Source organism: Opisthorchis viverrini (assembly GCF_000715545.1).
Source record: "Opisthorchis viverrini unplaced genomic scaffold opera_v5_11, whole genome shotgun sequence".
Lineage (NCBI taxonomy): Eukaryota > Metazoa > Platyhelminthes > Trematoda > Opisthorchiida > Opisthorchiidae > Opisthorchis > Opisthorchis viverrini.
The window spans coordinates 179,546-191,343 of NW_008751667.1; the positions used below are offsets into that span (position 1 = coordinate 179,546).

At 47.9% G+C, this 11,798-nt stretch overlaps 1 protein-coding gene across 1 annotated transcript in view; it reads left to right on the forward strand.

Moving 5' to 3' along the window:
- Positions 1-4,900: 4,900 nt before the first annotated feature.
- T265_01022 (hypothetical protein) overlaps positions 4,901-11,798 on the forward strand; it is a gene marked incomplete at both ends in the record, with an annotated part of 11,138 nt that continues 4,240 nt past the window's right edge. Inside the window, 4 exons of the mRNA XM_009164965.1 lie at positions 4,901-5,400; positions 5,788-6,310; positions 9,839-10,354; positions 11,478-11,717. Of these exons, the coding sequence (XP_009163229.1) occupies positions 4,901-5,400; positions 5,788-6,310; positions 9,839-10,354; positions 11,478-11,717 (1,779 nt within the window). The remainder of the gene's footprint in view (positions 5,401-5,787; positions 6,311-9,838; positions 10,355-11,477; positions 11,718-11,798) is intronic.

The window sequence follows — 11,798 nt, forward strand, 5'->3', positions numbered from 1 at the left end:
GGTTTGGTTTGAGCACAAATGTCACAAAATGCAACACTCTGGCTGAGAAAGTTTCACTCCACTTCAAAGGTTTCGCAGCTGAGAGCATTGTGCGGATAATGGGCACCCCAACAACCTGAACTGAATCGTCTGCATTCCAGTTTCAAAGCGCGGACGATTTGCAGTTTGCGCTGCTTGTAGAATGGTTTCCTCGTCGGATGTTTTAATGGGAAATGCGTCCAATTTGGGACGGAGCAGGCATCAAGAGCGAAATAAGAGAAAGAAGCTGCGAAAGAAGGCTGCTTTGAAGCGTCGTAGATGCATTCTTGCCTAAACCTATTCTCTTACAGCCCCCAGGAAACCATCCATTTGTTCATCCAAAACAGAATCCCCAGCTTCCAGGTTGATGATAAAAATGACCTAAGGCTTACAGTATGGATCTGTTATGGGTAACGGCGCTATGGAGTCTCTAGTGAGCAGAATAAATAACTAATGTAAGCCATATACAAAGTCAAAAGGAGAAAAATCCGAGTAAATCTCGACCCACAGTTCAAAATAGGAAATTCCGTAGTTCCGTATTCCGTTGGACCACCACTATCTATCTTCCTGGTATTCCAAAGCTCCGGTGATTGCAACATCAATCCACAGGTGTGAATAGATTAATCCGGTGTTTGTAGCTAGAATTTTTGTTCACGTTTGGAGTTAGTAGCAGCCAACTATAGCCAACCGGCAGTCACAACAACAGTCACTCAGCAAAAGTCTGAAAGTCGTGTTGGACCCAAGAAGCGGGCGGTTGCGATCGTATTTCAGCAAAACAAACTTTTGTACGGTGATGTGACTGGTATCGATAGGTAGAAGGAAGATTGAGCGGAGCGTGAAAAACAGCGGTTTACAAGCGGTACAGTTGTTCGTCTCAGAGAGGTCCCGGATTATAACCGTCTTTTCACTTTGGTTGTTAACGGTAATGTGACTGGTATCGATAGGTAGAAGGAAGATGATACTGAGCGTGAAAAACAGCGGTTTACAAGCGGTACAGTTGTTCGTCTCAGAGAGGTCCCGGATTATAACCGTCTTTTCACTTTTGGGTGGTTGTTAACTCCTTCAAGAGGACAATCGGATCAGTCATATTCCGTATAGCATTACCAAACCTCGGCTAGTCCGAATCTGTTGTGTCATATTCAACTCCGACCATCACACGAAAGAATACTGTGGCTTTGTGTGACTCCATTGACCGAAATCTGACATTGACACTTTTCAAGATGTACAGCATAAAACCAACAATAATCCAGCAGTATATCTTACACCGAACGACCCCTGCGGCTAAATCTGTTCCCGGTCGAATACCAAAGGTTACCTGGCAGCTGTATCCACATATACAGGGTCTTCTACTCGGAGATCCATGAACAGTCTTCACTCTTTCTTCAAGGATACAGTTACGCATGCTGTCCATGGGAAAGTTCCTTCTCCACATTTGGTCGACTCTGGGATGGACTTCAAGACAGTACTATTCGAGCCCTCCCGTCGTTTTTAAAAGCAAGATCGGTTGAAGCATCCTCAAACTCGTCTCTCAACCCTGCGTACCTACCTCGTCACCCGCTCCTTTTTGTAAACTACCCTTGTTTTAGTTGGTCTCGCAATTTTATTACCAGTAAACAAGCAGGGTTGTCATCACTGGAGGTAAAGTCCTGTTCATTTTTTTCGATATTTCACACACCTAGTCCCGATATGCGACCAGAATCATCGGTCTTCGTATCCCAGTCTTCGAGGCTCTGGCTTTCTACAAACAAACTTACTGGACCAATTGCACATATTAGTTGCGATTCCGAACGAGCCCACAACCGGCGCTCAGTATCCGCACAACAGGGTTGAATTTTCGAAAGTTGTGACGTGTCCCTGATGGACTAAGGCAATCGGGCAAATGAGTTGAGTGTACCACTCCAAACGTTTAGGCCACATTTAGGCATCCCGGGTTCTGGGACATTGTCCCACAAGGCTTTTCAGCCGGAGGCATGGTTGCTCCAGTGAAAAATAAAATTTGGTGAGTTGGTTTGGTTTGAGCACAAATGTCACAAAATGCAACACTCTGGCTGAGAAAGTTTCACTCCACTTCAAAGGTTTCGCAGCTGAGAGCATTGTGCGGATAATGGGCACCCCAACAACCTGAACTGAATCGTCTGCATTCCAGTTTCAAAGCGCGGACGATTTGCAGTTTGCGCTGCTTGTAGAATGGTTTCCTCGTCGGATGTTTTAATGGGAAATGCGTCCAATTTGGGACGGAGCAGGCATCAAGAGCGAAATAAGAGAAAGAAGCTGCGAAAGAAGGCTGCTTTGAAGCGTCGTAGAGAACTGAAGACCTCTGCTGGTAATGGGCCGAACGAAATTCCACAACCCTCGGCACGAGCGGAAGACGAGGGATCCGATTCAAGTATGTCTGAAGACGAAGGTGACGACTTGCCCGTATTTGAACTCAAAGGACCATTCGAGCGTTTCAAGGTGCGTTGAACCAAATTGCGTTATTCTACTCTGTTTTGGGGTTTACGGTCGTGCTTCAATGTCGGTTGTGTTTTGTCAGGCTCGGTAGTTTGATTGTTCAGCGTAACACCAACTTTCATCTGGCTTTAATAATGCGTCTCAATGTTGCCCATTGCACTATAATAGCTGCTGTGCTGGGGAATGAAGAAATTTGACCGTAACTTATTAGAAAGTCTTATCTTGAAGAATCGAATAAAACTGGAAGGTAAAGGGACTTTAAGCTAATCTACCGCGATCATCCACAGTTCCCAACAGACACTCATTCAGACGCTCTGGGTAGAAACTAAAGTCAGGTACGCCGCTGACGTCGATTAGCAGCCATATCTCACGGTGGGGGCGAGATGGCCCAAGTTGTTAGAGCGCGAACTTACTGACCGGAAGGTCCGTGGTTCGAATCCGATCTCCGCCTCTCGACTTCCCCTGTCTAGGCTTGGGCAACCTGGCAGTATCTCAGCCGTCGTACTTCCTTCTGGTGGCATGGCAGCTAGGCACCGGAAGGGTGCTACAGCTGAACGCTTTTTCTCACGGTGTCCCCAACCATTTACAGGGGGAATCACGCGGATCCGAACCTGGGAGGCGAGTCGCACGACATTACCAAGCTTTCGGTAGTTACCTTCATATCCCTCTGAAGAGTGAAAAGCTGCTCACCGCTCTGCTTGCGCAACTGAATCGGATACAGAAAAACGCTCTCTTCGGCAAATGATCATCATGCGCGATGCATGAGTAAACCATCAGAGCTTTTGATGCGCAACATATTTTTAATTGAAGTCCCTGTTACACAACCGAACCTCGTTTTCTACCTATCTGGTCGCGTAAACTCGTTACCGATTTGCACGACTTAGATGGGGACCCGGAAACGGGACACATAAAGTATTGAAGACACCGAGAACTCAACCCAATGGCGCTCAATGGAAAGTCTACTGACATCCATGTATTCACTCAACAAGTAGATCAGCTAACGCTGTCTCGGAACCATGGCATTGCCAAGCACATCTGAGTTCACTGGTAAGGGCTTTCATACTTTGCTACCAAGTGATTTGGGGCGGGACGGCTCAAGTGCTTAGAGCGCGAATTTACTGATCGGGGGTCCGTGGTTCGAACTCGACCTCTGCCTCTGCCTCTCGACTTCCCCTGTCTAGGCTTGGGCAACCTGGCAGTATCCCAGCCCTCGTGCTTCCTTCGGGTAGCATGGTAGCTAGGCGCCGGAGGGGTGTTACAGCTGAAAGATTTTTTCGCCAAGTGATTTATTGACCCACCTGGCTCATTTCCACCTGTGTGGGTTTATGAAAAAGCTCTCTGAGGAGGTCAGTCAGGTGGTGTACGTAGGTATCCCAGGGGCACTGCAACCAACGGAGTTTCACCAGTCCGTCTATTTCTTCCGAGAACCATTCGACGTAATTCGGCATCACTAACCCGTTGTTCCCACCAAACCCGAACAGTTCTCCAATGACCGAACAGCAGAGGCCTTTTAACGTCCTCAACTCACATCGGCCACGTTTCTGGCCCACTTAAAAATATGGAGAGCACCGTAGCACCATAAACCCGACTGTGCGGTTTTGCTGATTCTTGAGGGGGTAATTAAAAAAAGGTTGGCCCTAAAAACCGCACACTCCGATCGTCTAACTGTTGAACGTGACCACCGGTGCATTATTTAATACGGTCGAAACACTCTTGAAACCAAAGAGCCCGGTGCTGCTCAAAAGGCACCTGCTGTGCGCAGCCGCATCAGGAATGAGACAGTAATGTCTTGCCCCCTGCGCCCTCGGGTTAGGCCAACCCCCTGTAGCCGTGCAGATCAGACTATTGAGTTATCGGCCCCGGGCAGGGTCCCCAAAGAAAACTCTACTGTCCACTGCCTCGCGGGTCAGGTTTTTGTGCCAATGGCTCAAGTTGGGGTACCTCAACCAAACCTCCCACCCCAGCCTAGGTAACCGGGAAGTATCATTTGCTCGCGCATTTCGGTGTCCCCCCTCCCACCACACAAGAAAACGTTACTGGATCACTTGACTGTCAGTTATCCGACTGAAGGGCCCTATGCTCCTCGCTGCCTATTAACAGTACACAACACAGCACCCTTCTAAATCCACGAGATCCTTTTTATGTCCCCCCTCCCACCACACAAGAAAACGTTACTGGATCACTTGACTGTCAGTTATCCGACTGAAGGGCCCTATGCTCCTCGCTGCCTATTAACAGTACACAACACAGCACCCTTCTAAATCCACGAGATCCTTTTTATGTAGGAACTTTTAACTTCCGTACTCTATGTCAAATTAACACACAAGCAATGCTTGCTGAAACCTTATACTCCCTTAAAATTGATGTATGCTGTGTCTCCGAAACACGCATACAAGACCTGAGCCTGATTATGCACTTCAGAACGCCAAGAATGAACCCAGTCCTTTCACATTTCCCCCTCCGTGTGTCCGGTGACCCAGAAGCGATTATTTGTGGAATATATGGCGTGGGAGTTGCACTCAGCCCCGGAGCTGAACGCGCTTTGCTAGATTGGATCCCAGTGAATAGTCGTCTTTGCGCCTCCTGGTTATCCACTTCAAGCACAATGCCTCGGCATAAAAAGCGGTACCTGTTTGTAGTGTCGGCTTATGCCACAACGGACTGCAGTTCTGAGGCGAAGAAGAATACTTCCTATCAAGAGCTATCCGGGCTCATTCTTCAGGCAAAAAGCACTGACACTGGGATCCTTGCAGGCGATTTGAATGCTCAAGTAGGTCGTCTGAGCTTCTTGGAATCACATTTGGGTAGTCGATTCGGAGTCGATGCTCGCCGCGCAAATAACGGAGATCTACTCCTTCAGTTGTGTGCTGACCATGAACTGTTCCTGGCAAGTACGAATTTTCAGCATAAGCGTTTGCATTGTGTAACCCGGTGATCACCAACCGCAACCAACAGTGAACCCAGTTGGACCACGTGGCCATCAGCCACCGGTGGAGAGTTAGAATTCAAGACTGCCGTTCCTTCTGGAGCACACCACTTGATTCCGATCATGCCATCGTGCATGCTTCCCCTAAGGGAAGGATACCAATCCACTATCTTCGAAGAATGGCAACAGCTCAACAGTACCGATCTGGGCTAACCCAACAACTCTCCACGGTAAACTATGGAGTCAGCATGCGGATGAAGCGTGGCAAAATGTGAAAGGAGTTATACTAGCGGCGCTCAGTGCTACCTGCCCGACTTCTCCACTTCGACCGCAAGACCACTGGATATCATCGAGGTCGCTATCCATGATTGATGCCATGAAAGCCATACCAGCGGGCAACGAGTTCGATGGCGCACGCAAATCCCTCAAACGCCAACTACTGAAGAGTCTAAGGAAAGACCAAGAGCTCTGGTTGACGTCGAAAGCTCGGGAGATGGAAAAGGTTTTTGCTACGGGAAACAGCCGTGCCCTACATCAACTGATACATCGATTGGCCCTAGGAAAGCAACAGTCAGCGAAACAATAAGTGGAAAAGATGGCTCACTAATTCACTCGCAAAAATGTCGACTGGAAAGATGCGCCGAACACTTCGAAGAACAGTTCAGCTGGTCCCCTGCAACACAGCCTGTGGAGATAGCGCATACGGGCGAATGGAATGTAAACCTTGATCGCCCTTCGGAAGAAGAAATAAGGTACGAAGTAGCCGCACTGAAACGTGAGAAGGCACCAGGACCAGACGGTCTGTACCCAGCCCTCTTCAAAGAAGGCGGAAATTCCCTGGTGACCCACTTGACAAAGCTTATTGGTACTATGTGGGACGAAGAGCAAGTGCCTGCAGAATGGGGCATGTCGACAGTAATCCACATCTTCAAAAAGGGTATGCGGACGCTGTGTGAAAACTACCGTGGCATCAGCCTATTAGCTGTAGCATCATAGGTGCTCTCTGGTCTTATCCCTCGAAGGTTGGCTGAACACACACAGATCCGTGAAAACTAAGCTGGGTTCCGTCTTGCAAGGGGATGCATCGATCATATCTCCACCCTCCGATAAATTCCGGAACAGCGTCACTGCTTCCAGCAACCAACAATGGTTGTGTTTCTTGATCTGAAAGCCGCCTTTGACTCTGTGGACCGTCAGGCACTATGGCAGTGTCCTCGGAGCAAAGGTGTCCCCCATAAATTCCTGACCCTCTTTAAGGCGCTGTACACCAAATCCCGCAGCTGTGTGAAGGTCTGTGGGAAGCTCTCGCCTGAGTTCACCGCATTAAGTGGTTTAAAACAGGGCTGTCCTCTTTCTTCTTTTCTCTTCAACTTCGTCATTGATACGACCATGGAAAACTGACTACCAGCCTCTAATGCTTGTGGGGTCGAAGTGCTCCATGGGCGTCTGCTCACAGACATTGAGTCGTTATAGCGATATAGGCGATATAGCTCTTATTGGATCTGACCCCGTGATAATGCAAATATTAAATAATCTAAGTAATTCAGCTCCACGGTTTGGCACGCGCTTCACACCTACAAAGTGTAAAGTGCTACTGCAGGACTGGGTGGGTTCAAACTTTGCCTCATGCTTGCGGATGAACCGATTGAGGTCGTAGACAAATTTGTTTATCTGGGCAGCTGTATTAGTCCCGGTGGTCTGGTGAAAGGTGATATTTCCATCCGGATTGGGAAGGCCAGGGCAGCTTTTGTGAATCTGTGTCACCTGTGGTGTAGGCGTGGCATCAACTTATCCATCAAGGGTCGAGTTTAAAATACTGCGGTGCACTCCATACTACTATACGGATCAGAAACCTGGCCGTCGCGCGCTAAGGACGTCAAAATACTTTCAGTGTTTGATCATCAATGCCTGCGGAGCATTGCCCAAATCTGGTGGGAACAGCAGATCAGGAATACTGAAGTTCGTCGAATGGTATTCGGGAGAAATAACTCACCCTCGATAGATGAACTGGTCACATTGCATAGATTGCGCTGGCTTGGCCATGTGTTGCGTATGCCAGTCGACCGAATTCCTCGAAGGGCTCTTTTCGCACAACCACGTGAAGAGTGGAGAAGAGCCAGAGGCGGTCAAACAATGACTTGGCAGTGAAGTATGGAAGTCATTACCAGCAAACTGGGCTGCGCTGGTCATTGCCGTCTTCCTGGATGGGTACTCCGAGACAGGCCACATCAATGATTCGAGACAGTCAGACATGACCCAGTCGCGCCCTCGATGGCGCTCGTGCATCCAAGCTATTGCCTTCAATGTATAGCTCCCCCCCTAATCCTCCCACTTAAAAGCCCACTGGCAGTGCCGGATTTACGCACCAACTTATCAGCCCCCACCTCCAACGCACTGCTATCTAACCCACCTCCCCAAATCATCAGTGAATGAAACTGTGGCAGCTGCAACCACCGTACGACAGGTTCTTATAGCTAATAATGATGATCATAATGACAACTTCAATTGGTTCATCCACAAGCACGAGTCTAGTGTTTGAGCAGTAACTTTTACAGTACCACTTTATACTTTGCGGGTGTGAAGCGCATGCGGAATTATTTGGATTATTCTCTATTATTTGTATTGCCATGGGGTCAGATCCAATAAGAGCTATATCGTCTGCGTACTCGATATCTGTGAGCGGATGTCCCGGGAGCACTTCAGCTCCATAGGCGCTCGTGGCTGATAGTGAGTCTTCCATGGTCTGAACCCAACCTTTGCTCCGACGCGCAGTTGCCTGCTACTTGAAGGAAGCACGAGAGCCGAGATAATGCCAGATTGCCCCAGCCTACACAGGGGAAGTCGAGGGGTAAAGGTCGGGTTCGAACCACGAACCTTCCTGTCAGTAAATCCGCACCCTGACCACTGAGGTGAACGGTGGAAGGTCTTCAAAACCCAGGTGTTCAAATAGCCTCTGACGATATCTTTTTGGTCGTGGAAGAGGAGGAGAAGCCGCAGGTGTTTTTGGATGAACTGGCCAAATTCATCCCGACTTTGGTATGCACTTTGCACCCACAAAGCGTATGGTCATGCTGTCACCGAGCACGCCATAGACAATCCAGGGTGGGGTATTGGAAGTTGTTGAGCTCGGGTTTCTTTCGCTAATTTGAGGCACCTGTGGCATCAAAGTGGTGTATCCCTGAATCTCAAGGGACGTGTGTATCAGACTACAGTGCGGACTGTTTTGTTGTGAGACTTGACCTATTCGAGCAGCGGAACTGAGACGTCTTCAGCTGTTCGACAATCGTTGTCTCAGAACCTTCGCTCGTGTGGGTTGGTTTCCGCGAATCCCAATGAAGCACTTAGAAAGCGAGTTTCATTTTATGCAACAAGAATTTCCACTGGAGAATGTGTCCAGCACCAGACGCTACGTTGGTTAGGCACTGTAGTGCGTATGCCAAGCCATCGTTTGTCGTAGAGATTGCTGTTTCCCGTGCCCTGTTCAGAACGGCAAAAGCCAACCATTGACATGGCAGTGGTTTATGAAAGAGATTACGAAATGTTTGGTTGCTGTTGGTGCTGTTCGCCTTATTGGGTAGGTACCATGTGATCACTGTGCCTGGTTGGAGATATGACTGCAAGATATGACTGCTAATCGATGTCAGTGGCGTTCGTGTTGTAAGTTTCTACCCGGATTGTTGAATGGTGTACAGGTTAGTCGTTTAGCTGTAACAACTTTTCGGTGCCTAGCTGCCACGCTACCCGAAGGAAGTACGGAGGATTGGAGATTGCCGGGTCGCCCAGGCCCAGATACGGAAAGTCGGGAGTCAGAAGTTGGGTTCGAACCACGGTAAATTCGCGCTCTAACCACTGAGCCATCTGTAGGCACCTCGGAATGATTGTAGTAAGATTGCACGAAGTCTCTTCCCCATCATTCTTTGTTCTGTTCTTCACAATAAATCTTTCAAATTAATTCATGATTGTATGGCAGCAAAGCATCGGTGTTGAACGCTGATGTCATGCTGTACATGATGATGATGATGATGATGAGTCACTGAGTTTCCAGTTCATTGTGGATGATTCGTCGTGGCATCTGGCTACATGCATCCACACTTACACAGTGTCCAGATTCTACAGACATATCGATGACATTCTGAAACGGTTATTGATGTAGATGTCGTGACCTGATGGCATACTAAATAAGTGATCTCTAGTTACGGAAATGCTCAACTGAATACAGGCGTGTGAAAAACGGTCGAACCTCCTTTACATAGGTGTAGTTTTTATAGGGAGTTTTCTAAGTTTATTGAGAGTACGGTTATATCACAATATGATATAGCATACGGACTATGCCAAAAATGCACCCAATTCGTTACGAAATCATCATAACAAAGAGAACGTTTTTTTCAGCCCAGCGGAAAAACAATGTGTATCCTGTCTGTTCTTCTCTTTTTTATCGCCCAGCTTATTGAAGATGACGCTGACGCACCACCAGCCAAGCCTGCATCACATTTAGATATCAATTTGAAGGCACGAACTGCCGCGTTATTAGAAGAGGAAGCTGCCGCCGCGAGTGAGGCAAAGCAACGTCGTTCTGGTTTTTCTGCTGGTGATGACGATAGCGGACGCCCTGCACGTGCGAAAAGCAGTTCCGATGATGGCGCTGTGAAGCCGGAATCTGGTGGAACCGAAGTCCTAAGCAAAAAGAAGCTGAAACGGCTCAATCGGCCAAGTGTGGCTTCGTTAAAGCAAATGGTCACCCGACCGGATGTTGTCGAGATGTGGGATGTGTGTGCACGCGATCCTCTTTTGCTCGTGCACCTGAAGGCATACCGTAACACGGTCCCCGTGCCTCGGCATTGGTGCGCGAAGCGAAAATATTTGCAAGGTAAAAGAGGGTTTGAGAAACCGCCGTTCCGACTGCCGGACTTCATCGCTCGGACCGGCATAATGGAGATGAGACAAACGGTTCAAGATAAGGTGAGTGGATTCATTCAAACAGAAAATTGGTTTTTGACTCCGAGTACTATGTCGAGCGCTAATTACAATTTGAGTCCAACGTAAGCGTAGCTCACTTTTATACCGCCCATACTTTGTTTCTGCCCATCTCAATCAAATAGATGTATTCCGTTTTCTTCAGTTCCACTTTTAAAAGATTTTTTCCGACGTTCCGGCGGAATCCGGCCACTGAAACAGGTGTTTCTACTTTTGCTCAGTTGAACGAAAACCTGAATTTCTAAGGGCAGTACATCGTACCCTCTATATGCATTACAACCTGTAGACAAAAGTGATTCCTTCGTGCAAATCGCAATCAGCTGAACGGCAGAACGTTACAGTACGTTAGACAAGCCACGCGGGCGTTTTAAATTAAGTTTTCAAACTACTCGGGACGTAAAGGCTGCCTACCTGCTTCGCTAGTTAACTTACTCGGTCCTCATATTAACAGCTCCGTTCAAATCTAGCTTCATTTGGTACTCAGCGCTTTCTAATTTGAACCACATGCTGGCGTTACGCACAAACGTTTTCGGTGTCTAAACCCCACTAGACCTTTTGCTCTGGGTGAGTTCCGCCAGATGGGTGTAGAGAATTAGTCACTTTGTCTGGCATTCCCACCATGTTGACAGTGTCACATGGAAGGTATGTGTACATGCCATTAACAATAGACAGTAGTGAATTACCAGTAGATCGCTCAGGATGCTCCTGAGCGATTCAACCACCGAACAATAGCTCACTGCTAACAGAGGTTCAGCCGAATACCAACTGAAGCCTTCAACTGAAGGCTTCGCACTACGTGGAATGATATGATAAACAAGGGATTGGCTGCTATCCAGTAGAGTCATTTCCTAACGTAAGTTAATTTACACGTGAATGGACGACCCCACTTTCATACAAATAAGTACTCAATTAGAAAACTATGGCTGACTTTGGAGGAACGAATCTGGTAGTAGGCTTTCGAAGAGTTTTCATCAACCTCATAAGTAGCGTTGTGGATGGGCACTGGTTTTCCAGCAGATAATTTTCCGGGAGCTGCGACCTTTTCGAACAACCAGAATCAACTCCAACTCTAACTCATACGGTGAACTGTTCCCTTTTTTATGTACAGGACTCGGAGAAGACACTGAAAACAAAAATGCGTGAAAAAATCAGGCCGAAAGTCGGCAAAGTCGATATCGACTATCACAAGTTGCACGACGCCTTTTTCAAATATCAAACCAAACCCAAGATGTCCATTCATGGCGATTTGTACTATGAGGGAAAGGAGTTTGAGGTGAAACTGAAGGAGAAAAAACCAGGCAATCTGTCCGAGGAGTTGCGTGCTGCCCTAGGGTTGCCGTCTGGAACGGTGAGTTTTTTTGAGCGCGGTTTCTCGGTACGGGAGCCTATTTCGCATAATCTTCGATGTCATCGGTTTGGACGTTTCACA